At 42.4% G+C, this 17,402-nt stretch overlaps 1 protein-coding gene and 1 non-coding gene across 6 annotated transcripts in view; both read right to left on the reverse strand.

Moving 5' to 3' along the window:
• Rere (arginine-glutamic acid dipeptide repeats) overlaps nt 1-17,402 on the reverse strand; it is a 315,974-nt gene that overhangs the window by 135,046 nt on the left and 163,526 nt on the right. For all 5 annotated transcript variants that reach the window (XM_045148710.1, XM_045148711.1, XM_045148709.1 and 2 more), the window contains 3 exons: nt 16,624-16,672; nt 10,759-10,883; nt 9,442-9,541 (listed from right to left, as the gene is read on the reverse strand). In XM_045148710.1, the coding sequence (XP_045004645.1) occupies nt 9,442-9,541; nt 10,759-10,883; nt 16,624-16,672 (274 nt within the window). The remainder of the gene's footprint in view (nt 1-9,441; nt 9,542-10,758; nt 10,884-16,623; nt 16,673-17,402) is intronic.
• LOC123461325 lies at nt 14,640-14,768 on the reverse strand. The gene has a single exon (XR_006637612.1). It is a non-coding gene; the product is annotated as a small nucleolar RNA SNORA33 (small nucleolar RNA).

Raw genomic sequence — 17,402 nt, forward strand, 5'->3', positions numbered from 1 at the left:
CTAATGAGGAAGAGGTGGCAGAAAAAATATAAGAGCCGAAGGAAGGGTAGGACTCCTTACAAGTGCTCCTCCAGACACAAAATGGCCTGGATATCCATGACCTCACAGTGCCTGACACTACCTACACAAGACCATCATAAGAGGAGGAAAAGAGCATGACATCAAAATAAAAGGGACACTGATTGAGATGGAGAGGGGATATGATGGAGAATGTAATTTCAAAGGGGAAAGTGGGGGGGAGGAAGGGTATTACCATGGGATATTTTTTATAATCATGGAAAATGTTAATAAAAATTGAGAGGAAAAAAAAAGACCCTGTAGCCATGAGTGGTGGCACACGCCTTTAATCCCAGCACTGCAGGGCAGAGGTAGGGAGGAACACCTTGAGTTTGAGGGCACCCTGACACTACATAGTGAATTTGCCATCATCCCTGATTATTAAAAAAATGCTCCAATAAAGACAGCTGGAGGCTGGAGAGTGGCTTAGTGGTTAAAGGCACTTTCTTGCAAAGCCTGATGGCCTGGGTTCAATCCCCAGGACCTATGTAAAGGCAGACGCCTATTGGGGCTTATGTCTGGAGTTTGTCTGCAGTGATAAGAAGCACAGGTATGCTCATATTCAGTCTCTCTTTTTCTCTCTCACAAATAAAAACATTTTAAAAATGACTAAAAATTTTTTAAAAATAGTTGGGCATGATGGCACATATCTTCAAATCCCAGCACTTGGGAGGCTGAGGTACAAGGATCATTAGGGGCTTGAGAGCAGCCTGAGACTACATAGTGAATTCCAGGTCAGCCTGGGCTGCAGGGAGACCCTACCTCGAAAAACAAACAGAAGGGAGTGAGCCAGGTATGGTGACACATGTCTTTAATACCAGCACTTGGGAGGCAGAGGTAGGAAGACTGCAATGAGTTCAAGGCCACTCGGAGACTACATAGTGAATTCCAGGTCACGAAAAACCAAAAAAGAGGCAAGTTTTTCACAGTCCATCATTTTATTTTTTTTTAATTTATTTATTTATTTATTTATTTATTTGAGAGCAACAGACACAGAGAGAAAGACAGATAGAGGGAGAGAGAGAGAATGGGCGCGCCAGGGCTTCCAGCCTCTGCAAACTAACTCCAGACGCATTCGCCCCTTTGTGCATCTGGCTAACGTGGGACCTGGGGAACCGAGCCTCGAACCGGGGTCCTTAGGCTTCACAGGCAAGCGCTTAACCGCTAAGCCATCTCTCCAGCCCACAGTCCATCATTTTATAAGACTTTTGAAAGACAAAAATCACAAGATAAAAAGAATAGTTATTGATGCATTAATTAATTTAGGAAAAATGTACAGTCACTGACCTAGGCCAAACACCCACAGAATTAAAACAGTATCTGCACATAGAGACAAAAAAACTCAAGTGGTTTTCATTTGTAAGTCTCTTTAAAGCTGGACATAAAAACTAGAGTCATCCCCTCCGACCCTCACCCCCCTCTGCCGGTTTTTCAAGGTAGGGTCTCACTCTAACCCAGGCTGACCTGGAATTTACTATGTAGTCTCAGGTGGCCTTAAACTCATGGAGATTCTCCTACCTCTGTCTCCCAAGTGTTGGAATTAAAGGCATAGATATTTTTACATGAAATGAGGGATAATGTACACAGCTTTGCTTCTTTTTTAATATTTTTATTTATTTGCAAGCAGAAAGAAAGACAATGAATATGAATGGGCACACCAGGGCCTTACAAATGAACTCCAGGTGTGTGTGCTATTTTTTGTATCTGATTTTACCTGGGTACTAGGGACTCAAACCTGAGTCATTAGGCTTTGCAGGCAAGCACCTTAACCACTGAGCCATCACTCCAGCCCATGCTTTATTTCAACAAAGTCTTCTCTGCTTTTCCTATCTTGAGTTCAGCCACAGTACTCTAAGAAAGCAGATATGGTGAGGGTCAGGCTGCTGGGAGGGGAGAGGAGGCCTCTCTCTGAGAACTGTGACTGCATCTGCTGGGGACAGATGTGATGCTTAGCACACAGGAATGTAACTGGCCACAGGGAGAAAAGCTACTGGCAGGTTCATAAATCCAGACTGTTTATGCTGGTTTTCTGCAAGATAATGTCAGTGGAGAAAGACCAACAACCAGCTACCAGAGGAAATTAAAGCATCTTAGACTTACTGGTAATATCCTTACAACCTTGAACACAAGCAAACAAACAAACTGAAACTAAATGAACGCTAGCAGGGCAGAGCAACAACCATAGTTGCATACTTTATGTAGTCACATGAGTACTAATAAATGCTAGAGTGTTCTAGAGAAACGTGTGACCTGGACATGCACGCATGCACACACATGAGAAGACCAGTTGTATCAGTAAAAAGAAATACTAAGCCAGGCATGGTGGTACAGACTTTTAATCCCAGCACTCGGGAAGCAGAGGTAGGAGGATCGCCATGAGTTTGAGACCACCCTGAGAGACTACGTTGTGAATTCCAGGTCAGCCTGAGTAGAATGAAACCCTACCTCAAAAAACAAAAAAAAAAAAGAAAAGAAAAGAAATACTTGCACAGCCAAAACACAATCAAAAACACACACATACACTGGAGCATGCAAAGCTCAGAGTTGGAAGAACTGCTGAATAACTGGCCTTTTGTTTGTAAACATAAGCCAAGAATAGGTTGAAGAAACTGCTCAACAGTAGTTAATAAGCAAATAGTCTCAGTGGGGGAGAGGGTACTCAATAGATGGCTCAGCAGTTAAAGGTGCTTGCTTACAAAGGCTGATGGTCTGGGATTCAAGTCTATTCTCCCTCCTCTTACATATAAATAAATATAACAAAATAAAAACTCTCTGGGTAAGCACAGCATGTCCCTCAACAATTGCTCTGGAGATCCAAGAAGCTCCCAGCTCTGAACTTAAGAAATGTACCTCACAATTATAGTTTACCCAATTTTTTTTGTTTTGTTTTTTCCCCTTTGTTGCAGTCCGGTTCGCATTGCTGGTAGAAATCACCCAACCAAGAGCAGCTTCTGGGAAAAAGAGGTTTCTTTGGCTTACAGGCTCGAGGGGAAGCTCCACGATGGCATGGGAAAACGATGGCATGAGCAGAGGGTGGACATCACCCCCTGGCCAATATAAGATGGACCACAGCAACAGGAGGGTGTGCCAAACACTGGCATGGGGAAACTGGGCTATAAAGCCCATAAACCCGCCCCCAACAATACACTCCCTCCAGGAGGCATTAATTCCCAAATCTCCATCAGCTGGGAACCTAGCATTCAGAACACCTAGGTTTATAGGGGACACCTGAATCAAACCACCACACCCTTTATTTTTTTTTTCCTTTATTTGAGAGTGACAGAGAGAGGGGGGGGGGAGGGAGAGAGAGAGAGAGAGAGAAAGAGAGAGAAAGAGAATGGGTGCACCAGGGCTTCCAGCCACTGCAAAGGAATTCCAGACACATGCACCCCCTTGTACATCTGGCTAATGTGGGTCCTGGGGAATTAAGTCTCGAACCAGGGTCCTTAGGCTTCACAGGCAAGTGCTTAACTGCTAAGCCATCTCTCCAGTCCCCCTTTATTTTTTTATTGACAATTTCCATAATTGTAGACAATATCCCATGTTAATTCCCTCCCTCCCTCCACTTCCCCTTTGAAATTCTACTCTCCATCATATCCCCTCCCCCTCTCAACCAGTCTTTTATTTTGATGTCATGATCTTTTCCTCCTATTATGATGGTCTTGTGTAGGTAGTGTCAGGGACTGAGAGGTCATGGATATCCAAGCCATTTTGTGATTTTGTGTCTGGAGGAGTGTATTGTAAGGAGTCCTACCCTTCCTTTGGCTCTAACATTCTTTCCACCACCTCTTCTGCAATGGACCCTGAGCCCTGGAAGATGTGATAGAGATGTCTCACTGCTGAGCACTCCTCTGTCACTTCTTCTCAGCATCATGGTGCCTTCTGAGTCATGCCAAGGCCATCTGTTTATTTATTTATTTATTTATTTATTTTTTGTATGTGTGTTTGTTTTTGTAGGGTCTCATTCCAGCCCAGGCTGACCTGGAATTCACTATGTAGTCTCAGGATGGCCTTGAACTCATGGTGATTCTCTGCCTCCAGAGTGCTGGGGTCAAAGGCATGGGCCACCATGCCCAGTTCTGGCTTTCCCAATTTAACAAGTCTCAAAAAAACAAACAAAAGCAAAACCTAAAATAAAAAACCACTGGTCAGAAAGATGATACATATTTGTAATCTCAACATTTGAAGGACAGATAGGAGGATGAGGAATTTGTGGCAAACCTAGGTGAGAGAGAGAGAGAGAGACCAACCCATCTCAAAAAAGAAAAAAAACCACCAAACAAAACAACAAAAAAACCCCAAAGGCTAAGTGCTTGGTGTAGCATGTGAGAGGCCTGGAATTCCAACCTCAACCTCAATACCTCAAAACAAACAATTGAAATTACTGAGAGACAGGAAAGGAGGGAAGGGAAGAAGGAGAAGAGAGGAACACAGGAAGAAGTGTTCCTAAACTGCTTGAATAACTGAACTACAGTATAAATCAGGAAAAGGCAGGCCAACCAGCAGGCAGGGAAGCAGGGGGAAACAACAGGTAGTGCTAGGCTCAGGGAAGGGCTACTGGACAGGAATCTGGAATAGACGCTAGCCAGGAATTTAAAACAACCTACAGGGCTGGACAGATGGCTTAGTGGTTAAGGTGCTTGCTTGCAAAGACAAAGGACCCAGGTTTAATTCCCCAGATGGTGCATACATCTGGAGCTTGTTTGCAATGGCTTGAAACCCTGATGCTGTCATCGAGTGCCCTTCCTTAGGGCTCTATAAATAGCAGAAACTCACATTACTGAAAAGTTGTACAGTCTCACTCTAGCCTAGGGTGACCTGGCTACTTACAGCCTGGAATTTATGCTGACCATCATACCTCAGCCTACCTCAAAAAACAACAGAGCTGGGGAGAGGGCTTGGTGTTTAAGGAACTTGCCTGCAAAGCAAAAGGACCTAGGTTAGATTCCCCAGGACCCATGTAAGACAAATGCACAAGGTGGCATGAGTGTCTGGAGCTTGCAGTGGCTGAAGGCCCTGACATACCAATTCTCTGTCTGTCTGTCTCTGCTTCTCTCTCTCAAAAAAAAAAAAAAAAAAAAAAAAGAATACTAATAATAATAAACCAGGCATGGTGGTGCACACCTTTAATCCCAGCACTTGAGAGACAGAGGTAGATGGATCACAATGAGTTTGAGGCCACAAGACTGCATAGTGAATTCCAGGTCAGCTGGAGCTAGCATGAAACTCTACATTGATAAACCTAAAAAAAAAAAAAAAAAAAACACACACACACAAATAGGGCTGGAGGAATGGCTGAGCAGTTAAGGTGCTTGCCTGCAAAGTCAAAGGACCCAGGTTTGATGCCCCAGTACCCACATAAAACCTGATGCACAAAGTAGCGCATGTATCTAGAGTTCATTTGCAGTGGCTAGAAGCTCTGGTGTGCCCTTTACTCTGTCTCCCTTCTCTCTTTCTCTCTCTCTCTCTGAGCTTGCAAATAAATAATAAAAATATAAATATATGTTCATATAATAAGATATGTCCATACAAAGAACTGACAAGTCCAAAGCTTTCCAACTAGCAACTGCAGTTTTTAAATTTAACTGTAAGGCCAGGCGTAGTGGGGAAGAGAGGGGGAGGGGAGGGGAGGGGAGGGGAGGGGAGGGGAGGGGAGGCACAACACTCCTCTGACTTTCTCACGCATACTGTGGCATACATATAACCACACAGATAAAAATTAAACAAACTATGCTTTTTAATGTGTTATATTTTATTTATTAATTTGAGAGAGAGAAAGAAAGGGGGAGAGGGAGAGGAAGGGAGAGTATGACCATGACAGAGACTTCTGCTGCTACAACTCCAGATGCATGCGCCACTTTTTGTGCATCTGACTCTAAGTGGAAACTGGGCAATCAATCCTGGGCCAACAGGCTGTATAAGCAAGTACCTTTAAACTCTTAGCTATCTCTCCATCCCAGTGAAGATTGTTTTCTTAGGAGCTTTCCCACATTTAACAAGCTATTGGGCCCTTTTTAAGCCTTGGATTATTTTTTCTTAAAGATTTATTTATTTATTTTTATTATTTTGTTTTTCAAGGTAGGGTCTCACTCTATCCCAGGCTAACCTGGAATTTACTATGTAGTTTCAGGGTGGTCTCAAACTCACAGTGATCCTCCTACCTCTGCCTCCCGAGTGCTGGGATTGAAGGCATGCACCACCATGCCCAGCTTTAAGATTTATTTTTATTTATTAGAGACAGAAAGAGAGAGGTAGGGAGGGAGGGAGAGAGAGCAAATGGTGCACCAGTGCCTCTAGCCACTGCAAACAAACTCCAGAAGCATGTGCCACCATGTGCATCTGGCTTACATGGGACCTGGAGAACTGAACCTGGGTCCTTAGGCTTCACAGGCATGTGCCTTAACCCCTAAAGCCATCTCTCCAGCCCTCTTGGATTATTATCTATTTAGAGACTGAGCAGATGATTGCCAAAGTCCCTTCCAACTATAGTGACCTCTCAAGACAAAAAAATATATTAAAAACTATTAAGTGTGTATATGTGCTTAAATTAGTTAACACAACAGTTAAGGTACTTCCATGCAAAGCCTAACGACCCAGGCTTGATTCCTCAGTACCTACACAAAGCCAAATGCATGAAGTGGTGCATATATCTGCAGTGGCTAGAGGCCCTGGTATGTGCATGTATGCTTGCGCGTGCGCTCGCTCTCTCTCTCGCTCTCTCTCTCTCTCTCTCTGTTTGCAAACAAATAAATAAAAAATAGGAAAGAAAATAAAGGGGTAGGGCTGGAGAGATGGCTTAGTGGTTAAGAAGGCGCTTGCCTGCAAAGCCAAAGGACCCAGGTTTGATTCTGAGGAATCCACATAAGCAAGATGCACAAGGTGGCACATGTGTCCAGAGTTCATTTGCAATGGCTGAAGGCCCTGGTGTACTCATTCTCTCTCCGGCTCTGCATCTTTGTCTCACATTTAATCTCACTCTCAAATAAATACATAAATAGAAATCTTAAAAAATGGGGGAAAAAAAAAAAAAGAGCCGGGCGTGGTGGCACACACTATCAATCCCAGCACTCGGGAGGCAGACGTAAGAGGAGTGCCGTGAGTTTGAAGCCACCCTGAGACTACATAGTAGGTCAGCCTGGGATAGAGTGAAACCCTACTGCAGGAAGAAAGAAACACACACACAAACACACAAATTGGTTAACCCTCACTGGGTGTAGTATCACACACCTTTGATCACATTACTCAGGAGTCAGGGTAGGAAGATTGTTATGAGTTCAAGATCAACCTGGGACTACAGAATAAATGCCAGGTCAGCCTGGACTACAGTGAGACCATTCCTCAAAAAAACATTAATGAGCCCTTTGAAGAGCTGCTCTGCCTCATGCTCAGAGCCCTACACAAACATGCATAATCATGTCCTGGAATAGACACCAACCTGTAATCACGACTACTTTGGGCTGGAGGATTTCCTTTAGCAACCATACAGAATCTAGAAATTTCATGTAGTGACCCCCCAAATCTACTAATTTTCTTATAATGCCCTTAGAATATATTCTAAGGCTACAATTGTATCAAAAATAGTAGTAATAAGCCGGGCATGGTGGCACATGCCTTTAATCCCAGCACTTGGGAGGCAGAGGTAGGAGGACTGCTGTGAGTTCGAGGCCACCCTGAGACTCCATAGCGAATTCCAGGTCAGCCTGGGCTGGAGTGAGACCCTACCTCAAAAAACCAAAAAAAAAAAAAAAAAAAAAAAGCAGTAATAAGGGCTGCAGAGATGTTTAGTAGATAAGGCATTTGCCTGCAAAGCCAAAGGACCTAGGTTCGATTCCCCTGGACCCACATAAGGCAGATGCACAAAGGTGGTGCTTGTGTCCAGAGTCCATATGCAGTGGCTAGAGGCCCTGGCCCTGGCGCGTCAATTCTCTCTCTCTCTACCTCTTCCCTCTCTCAAATTAACAAACAAATAAATAAAATAAAAACTAGTAATAAAATGCAATCAGTCATATTACTGTTGATGATATGGTATTTCTAAACTGCTATGTGGACATTACAGGATTAAAACAAATGAGAGGGTTGAAGAGATGGCTTAGCGGTTAAGCACTTGCCTGTGAAGCCTAAGGACCCTGGTTCAATTCCCCAGTACCCATGTAAACCAGATGCACAAGGTCGTGTATGCATTTGGAATTTGTTTGCAGTGGCTGGAGGCCCTGGTGCGCCCATTCATATTCTTTCTTTCTTTCTCTCTCTCTCAAATAAATAAAAATACATCAAATTTTTTTTTAAAAAAATGAGAATTTCTTATGTTATGTCATGGTGGTTCATATGTTTAGCTTTTTTCATTTTTGATATTTTTAGAGATGACTTGTTTACATTGTTTTCTCTTTCAAACAGTTTCATGTTGCCCAGACTAGCCTCAACCTCATTTTGTAGTCAAGATTGACTTTGAAGCCAGCACTCAGGAAGCAGAGGCAGGTGGACTGCTATGAGTTCGAGGCTACCCTGAGACTACATACAGAATTCAAGGTCAGTCTGAGCCAGAGTGAGACCCGACCTCAAAAAATAAAAAATAAAAAAGACTGAATTTTTGATCCTCCTGCCTCAGCCTCCCTAGTGCTGGAATTACAGGTGTGTGTCCCATGAATATTCAAAAGACCAAACAACTAACTGAATGCTGGTGATGCATGGTTTCAGCAGAACACACTGAGTTATGACTTGATCTCTCAAAACTTAGTTCCTTGAGTTAAGAAAAAAGATAGCCGGGCGTGATGGTGCATGCCTCTAATCCCATTACTGGGAGGCAGAGGTAAGAGGATCGCCGTGAGTTCGAGGCCACCCTGAGACTACATAGTTAATTCCAGGTCAGCCTGGACTAGCATGAGACCCTACCTCAAAAAACCAAAAGATGATAGTAGCCAGGCATGGTGGCACATGCCTATAACCCCAGCACTGGGGAGGCAGAGGTAGGCAGATCACTGAGTTCAAGGCTAGCCTGAGACTACAGAGTGAGTTGCAAGTCACCCTGGGCTACAGCGAGGCCCTACCTTGAAAACAAGTCTCCTCCCCTCCAAAAAAGGTGATAATGGTAACAGAATCTTCTTCAGGGGCGTGCTGTGGGCATTGTGTAAGGTTAGCTAAGCACAGTGCCCAGGTTTGTGAGGTCTTAGTATCAACCAGGAACTCTTATGAGGCTCCCTATGATCCTAGAATTTTGGTACAGACTAGGAAACAAAGCTGGAAACACAATGTCACTGACCCACATTTGCAGAACACAATGGCCAAGCCAACAAATTCATCCTTAAATCCCAGCAGCACAACACAGCACTACACCTAATACTGTCACCTATACCATGCCCTATGCCTAGGCTGGCCGAAAAGACTTACTGTGTTCAGTGCATTGAGAGTGGTGTCATCCCGTGATGCAGCGACACAGCCATCCTCTGTGGAGCCTCCATCACACATCCCTGCAAATGCTGCCATGCTCCTTTGGAAACAAGGATGGTGTGCCCTTCATCAGTACAAAACAATACCAGTACATTTCCAACCCAAACCAACTTCCATCACTACATGCAAAAGTCAGTTCTCAGCCGTGCCTCTCTGCTCTTAAAAATATTCTCTCCTTCAGAATGGAAATGCTGTTCTCAGTTGGATCCATTGGAGTTATTTGTCCCACTCTTTATTAGTACTAAGATTTCAGATTTGAGCACATGAATAATCTAAATCTAATTTGCCATGGTACTCCACTAGTATGATCTCTAGAAAGAAGAGTCCCTATATGCACTATGTGATAATTAATGAAAAAATTTAAGTCTCCAGAAAATGTGAAATTAATTCCATTCATCTATGAACCATCTTTAGGTGAATGAAAAGTGACAGGTGAAAAAACCTCCTTTACTCAGCTTCTTTAACACTCTAATTTCCACTGTGCACATCATCACTCACCACAGAAAGCCAGAGCTAGAATTCAGGTGTCTGGAGCCTTGCTTTCAAGTATTTTTTTTTTTTTAATATAGTACCTTAGTGATACTGCAGTGAGCTCCCCTAAACCCCACCCCGAAATCACCGCAGGAAAAGCAGGGCTCTGCTTATATAAAGACTGGGTGGGATGGATTTAAACTTCAGGGTTTTTTGTTTTGTTTTGTTTTTGAATCTTTGGCATTAATATGTTAGCAAGTTACACAGGGTAAGCACAGATAAATACTCTCATATATAGGAAAGCCACAAAAATGCCAAGTTCAGGTCAGGCGCTAATGAACAGCTAACACAGAGAACATGAAATCAGCAATGGAATTAAGAAGGGGTGAACAACTAACAACTACTCAACTGGAGAGAGGTGCTGGTAATTACAGGTATCGCTTAAGATGTCTTCCTTCTGAAGAGTTCTTAAGACTACTGTGAGGTTAATACCAAGAGGGAAAAAGTGACTTTCACTTTCAGCTTTCTTTGGTAAGAAGGATCAGGACCCTGATTACTAAAGATTTAGAAACTTAAAAGAATCTCTCATTTACAAATAAAATTTCAGGACAAAAGGCAATTTGATTGAGAATGAATCATTTCAGACAGCCTAATTCTATTTGGTTTTTCGGTGGCAGCGGGGGGGGGGGGGGGGGGGGTGCCTAGGGGAGAGTGTTCATGGTAGGGTCTGACCCTAGTCCAGGCACAACGGCTTAATTCTGAAAGCAGGATTGGGGATCCCATTACCTCGCTGCCCTCAAGTACATGAGGAGGTCACAGTCATTAACTCCGGGCATCCAGACCAGTTCCTCATGCTGGGTCACAGTGTCGCCATCTGGAGATGGAAAGGGCTGCAAATCTGGAAGCTTGGCCTGTAAGACAAGGGTGAAGAAGTCACCATGTGAGCAAGCAGTCTTCAGGGACAGAGGCAAAGGAGTACTGAGCCTCTTTCTTTAGGCAGCAAAAAAACAACAGCAAAACCATGACTCATTTAATCTGAGCTACAGCCAAATGTCACTTCTGCCTAAGGAGCAGCAAGTAAGGTCAAAGCCAACATGACCCAAAGAGCGAGACAGCAGATATATGGATAAAATAAAAAAAATGTCTCAGGGTAACAGCTACTTGATAAACAAGACATGTGTCCCTATCACATACTTATAAGGAAGACATACACAAATAATAACAAAACCTCATTTAGGTTTTCTCACTAAGAAATTAAATTACCTCTCCTATTAGTGTTACTCTCAGGGGTACTACCAACCATGGTCAACATCAAAACAAGTAGACAAGTAAAGTTAATGCTAGAAACAAGTTAGATTGACAGCTAATAGAAACAAAGTAGATAAAAAAAGGAAAAAGAAAAGAAAAGAAAAAACATTCATGCAAGGGCACATCTTTAATCCCAGCATTTGGGAAGCAGAGGCAGAAGGAGCATTGTGAGTTTGAGGCCAGCATGAGACTACATAGTGAGTCAGCTTGGGATACAACTGAGACCCTATCGGGAAAGAAGAAAAACAAAATAGTAGTCGCTCTGTGGAAGCAGGAAAATTGTTAATCAAGGGAATAAAGGAAATTTCTGGAATAAAAGAAATGTTCTGTGCTTTGAAATAAACTGTCAGAGTAAACCGAACAGTAAATATAAGGACAATTCACTACACATGAACAATGACTCCAAATGAATGAATAGATAAATAAGTAAATAAATAAATAAATAAGGCTAGAGAGTGCTCAGTAGTTAAAGTCACTTGTTTGTCCTGATAGCCCAGGTTTGATTCCTACTATCCACATACAGCAAGATGCACAATATAGTGTATGTATCTGGAGTTTGCTCACAGTGGTAAAATCCCTGGCCCATTCATGCTCTCTCTCTCTGCTCCCGCCCTCAAATAAACACATAAAAATATTAAGTATATATATATATATATATATATATACATATATATATATATATATATTTGTTTTTTCTTCAACAGTATTTAACAACCAGTATTCTAAGTTATAATATTAAATATCTGAGCTGGGCTGGGCATGGTGGCGCACACCTTTAATCCCACACTCAGGAGGCAGAAGTAGGAGGATCATCACAAGTTCAAGGCCATCCTGAGACTAGAGTGATACCCTACCTCAAAAAATAAAGAAAGAAAAACAAAAGAATGAGCCTGGCAGGGTGGTGCACGCCTTTAATCCCAGCACTCAAGAGGCCATGAGTTCAAGGCCACCCTTAGGCCACATAGTGAATTCCAGGTCTGCCTGGACTAGAGTGAGACTCAACCTCAAAAAATAAAAAAATAAAAATAAAGAAGAATGACATGAGGGAGCACAATAACCATAGAAGGACTGGCACCCTGACTATAGGACTGTTAATTCCACACAGAGGCCTAGACGCCATGGAGCAAACATCAGAACACTGTGGAAAGCCAACAGAAAGGAAGCAACAACAGTAGTGCTAACCTTTGGAGAAAGAATAACAATCTTGGAAATTTAAAAAAAAACAAAAAAACTCACATAATGTGTCCATACAAAATGTCTACTTAACAAAAGAAAAACACTTTTTCTGTTATAGTAGGAAATACATCTTTCAATAAAATTTAGGGCTAGAGAAATGGCTTAGTTGTTAAGTTGCTTGCCTGCAAAACCAGTACCCATGTAAAGCAAGATGACCAAGGTGGCTCATATGTCTGAAGCTCCTTTCTAGTGGCTAAAGGCCCTGGTGCACCCATTCTCTCTCTGTTTATAAATAAATAAATAAATATAATAATAATAATAAAAAAAAAAAAGCGGGCCAGGCATGGTGGTGCATACCTTTAATCCCAGCACTTGGGAGGCAAAGGTAGGTAGATCGCTGGGAATTCAAGGCCACCCTGAGACTACATAATGAATTCCAGGTCAGCCTGGGCTGGAGTGATACCCTACCTTGGAAAAAAAGAAAAGAAAAATAAATAAATAAAGTGGGAAGAGTTTTGTTTTGTTTTTGTTTTTTAAAGATCTTGGGCTGGGGAAATGCCTTAGTGGTTAAGGCACTTGCCAGTAAAGCCAAAGGACCCAGGTTCAATTCCCCAGTAACCATAAAGCCAGATGCACAAGGTAGCAGAGTAACCTGGAGATCTTTTGCAGTAGTTAGAGGCTCTGGCATGTCCATTCTTTACCTATCCCTCTCTCAAATAAATAAATAAAATGCAGATAGATAGTTACATAGACAGACAGACAGATATAATTGATTTGTGTTTGGAAAGTACTGGATCCCTAATATAAACATAGCCCAACCCTACCCCCAGACTGACTAAGGTTCCAATTACCCCACAGTGAACATCAATAACCTCACTGAGGAGGCTATCAAAAAAAAATGGGAACCAGTAAAAGGGGATATAAGAGTACAACTTGAGTTTAAAAAATAAAAATAAAAAGCCAGAGCTGGAGAGATGGCTTGTTTTAATGGCTAAGGACCGAGGTTTGATTCCTCAGAACCACGTAAGCCAGATGCACAAGGGGGCGCATGCATCTGGAGTTTGTTTGCAGTGGCTGGAGGCCCTAGCATACCCATTCTCTCCCTCTCTTTCTCAAATAAATAAAATAAATAAATAAATAAATAAATAAATAAATAAATAAATAAATAAATAAAGCATATTAATTTTTTTAAAAGCTGGGCATGATGAAACATGCCTTTAATCCTATCACTCAGTAGGCAGCAATAGGAGGATCGCAATAAATTCAAGGCCAATCTTCAACTATAGATCAAGTGCCAAGTCCGTCTGGGGTGGTGGGAGACCCTACCTAGAAAAAAACACAATAGCATGGTGGTGCTCGTCTCTAATCCCATCACTTGGGAGGCAGAAGTAGGAGGATCACCTTGGGTTTGAGCCCGCTCTGAGACTAGGTAGTGAATTCCAGGTCAGCCTGGGCTAGAGTGAGACCCTACCTCAAAAAACAAACCAAAGAAAACAACACACACACACACACACACACACACACACACACAAAAACAGCCCACCAGTTGGAGAAATGGCTCAGCCATTAAAGATGAACCCAGATGCACAAAGTGGTATGTGAATCTCGGGTTCATTTGTGGTGCCAAGAGGTCCTGGTGTGAACAATTCTCTCTCATATTCTGTCTCTCTTCGCTTGCAAATACAGCCTAATGACCTGGGTTCGATTTCCCAGTACCCACACATATAAAACCATCTGATGCACAAAGTGGCACATTCATGTGGAGTTCATTTGCAGTAGCTGGAGGCCCTGGCACACCCATTCTCTCTATCTGCCTTTCTCTCTGTGTCTGATGCTCATAAATAAACAAACAAACAAACAAACAAATAAATAAATACAATTATACCTTTGTTACCAGAATGGATGGTTGGTTTAACATTCAAAAGATCACAGCTAACATTCAAGGTGAAAGACTTGAAACTTTATTACCTTCTACAAGTTTCATTAAGCTTAGGACAAGTTACAGTGACAATTTAATTAATTGAACATTACATGGTAGCCTTATGTTTTTTGTTTTTTGTTTTTTTGAGGCAGCTACTTTAGCCCAGGCTGACCTGTAATTCAGCATGTAGTCTCAGCATGCCCAAGAAACTCGCAATGATCCTTCTACCTGGGATTAAAGGCATGCTCTACCATACCTGCTTTATTGTAGCCATTTTTAGGGACCTTAATGACCTTAGCTCCTTAAGGCTCATAAAATGGCATCACTATTATCAGCTTTTTCTAAATTTCTGCAGAAACACATTCAGATAAGCAGATTAATTGGCTGGCATATCATCATGACATTTTCTTAGGTATGTGTCTACACTGTACACTGCTCATATTCACCCCATTAGCACCTCTCCCCCTCTTTGTCTTGTTTTGGTTTTTCAAGGTAGGGTCTCTTAGCTATCAGGGAAATGCAAATTAAACTGCTTTGAGATTCCAGCTCACTCCTGTCAGAATGGCTATCATCAAGAAAGCAAATGAAAGTGTAGCGGTATTGCTGTGAGTTCGAGGCCACCCTGAGACTACATAGTTAATTCCAGGTTAACCTGGGTCAGAGTGAGACCCTACCTTGAAAAATAAAACAAAACAAAACAACAAGAAGAAAAGAAAGCAAATGATAATAAATGTTGGCAAGGATGTGGAAAACAGGTGGAATCCTTCTACACTGCTGGTGGGAATATAGTCTGGTATGGTACAGCCATTGTGGAAATCAGTGTGGAGGTTCTTGACACAGTTAAAAATAGATTTACCATATGACCCAGCTACAGACCTCCTACGCATATATCCTATGGACTCTTCTCACTACCTTAGAGATACTTGCACAACTATGTTTATTGCTGCTCTATTCACAATAGCTAGGAAATAGAACCAGCCTAGATGTCCCTCACAGATAAATGAATAACAAAGATGTGGTACATCTACACAATGGAGTTCTATTCAGTGGTAAAGAAAAATGAAATGAAGTTTGCAGGGAAATGGATGGACCTGGCAAGGATTATACTAAGTGAGGTAACCCAGGCCCAGAAAGCTAAACATCGCCTGTACTCTCTCATATGTGGATCCTAGCTACAAATGTTTAGATTTGTGAGCTGGAAATAAAAATCAGTGGCAGAGGCCAGTAAGCTAGAAAAGGCTATAAGGGAGGGAGGAGAGGGAAGGGTATTGTATATAGAAGAACAGATCACAGTGAGTAGAACAGCCTAAGTGAGGTCAGGGGAAGACACTGAGTTAAAGAAAGGTGGGGGAAAAAAAAGAAGGGTAGGGGGAGGGTCAATCAAAATTCAAGATATTCTGAATAAGACATATGAAAGCCTACTTTTTCGGATAATGACACATCCAGAAGCCATAGATTGATACTAGAAAATTTTCAGTGCCAGGGATGGGATACCTACCAGTGAGTTTTTGGCCAGGGAGGTCCCTATTGCCTCCAAAATATTATAAGCTATTTGTCAAGTTAGGGTCTCGCTCTCTAGCCCAGACTAACCTGGAATTCACTATGCAATTTCAGGGTGGCCTCAAACTCACAGCGATCCACCTACCTCTGCCTCCCGAATGCTGGGATTAAAGGCATACATCACCACACCTGGCACCTTTCTCTCTCTCTTTCTTAAAATTGTTTTAAAATTTTTAATTATTTGGGAGACAAGGGAGGGACAGATAAAGAGAAAATGGGTGTAACAGGGCCTCCAGCCACTGTAAATGAACTCCAGACACAAGCACCACCCTGTGCAACTGGCTTACATGGGTACTGGGGATTGAATCTGGGTCCTTTCTTTGGCTTTACAGGCAAGCACCTTAATTGCTAAACCATCTCTCCAGCCCAGCAATATTTTCTTGTTTGTTATCTGTTCCCTACTCCCAATTCCTTCCTCCAACAGGTTTTTAAAATATGTGGTGATCTGGTATGGGAGGACAAACTTATGAAGCTGGATGTGGTGGGCATGTCTGTAATCCCATCACTGAGCAGGCTGAGGCAGGACTGGGAGTTCAAGTCCAGCCTGTGCTACATAGTGAGTTTTAAGGACAATCTGGCCTACATCAATTTCTCCACAGCAGTAACAGTTCTATTACTACTCAACAGAATAGAAATGCAGCATAAAAGCAACAAAAAACTCTACGAAGTTAGGAATAAGACTTTACCTGATGGCTGGGACCAACACGAATTTCCCCCTGAGTACTATTCAGCCTCCTGCCATGAGAAGAACAGATCAGGTTAGCACAGTACAGTTTGATGCCAGCATTTTCACAATCAGGTTACCACAGTGCAGTTTGATACAAGCATTTTCACTCTGTTCAAGGAAAGCAGTTCACTTCCAATAAATGAAGGACACCACCACCCCACTATTTCTAGTGGTGCTCCATACATGCGTACTAGCCATGCTCCTCTTTTCTTTGTAAAAACCTGAACACTACATCTTTTTTCTTGCTTCCAAGAGACATTGACTATAGAATACTCCCAAGCAAACATTTTTTCTTTCCAAGTCATTCTGGAGTACTCTGCCATAAACTTTATAAACACAGACATGGTAGCCTCATGTTCTTAGGACACACACTGAGTCATTTGGTCACTCAAGATATATTTAAAACTGTGGGTTGCGGATGGAGAAATGGCTTAGCAGTTAAGGCATTTGCCTGCAAAGCCAAAGGTTTCATTCTCTAGGACCCACGTAAGCCAGATGCACAAGAGGGCGCATGATCTGAAGTGTGTTTGCAGCAGCTGGAGGTCCTGGTGCACCCATTTTCTCTCTCTCTCTCTCCTTCTCATTCTCTGCCTCTTTCTCTCTCAAGTAAATTAATTAATTAAATTTTTAAAAAAACACCTGTGGGTTGTAGCTGAGCTTGATGATGCACACCTTTAATCCCAGCATTTGGAAGACAGAGATAGGAAGACTGTTCAAAGACAGCCTGGGACTACAGTG

The sequence above is a fragment of the Jaculus jaculus genome, chromosome 5 (assembly GCF_020740685.1).
Source record: "Jaculus jaculus isolate mJacJac1 chromosome 5, mJacJac1.mat.Y.cur, whole genome shotgun sequence".
NCBI classification, from domain to species: Eukaryota; Metazoa; Chordata; class Mammalia; order Rodentia; family Dipodidae; genus Jaculus; species Jaculus jaculus.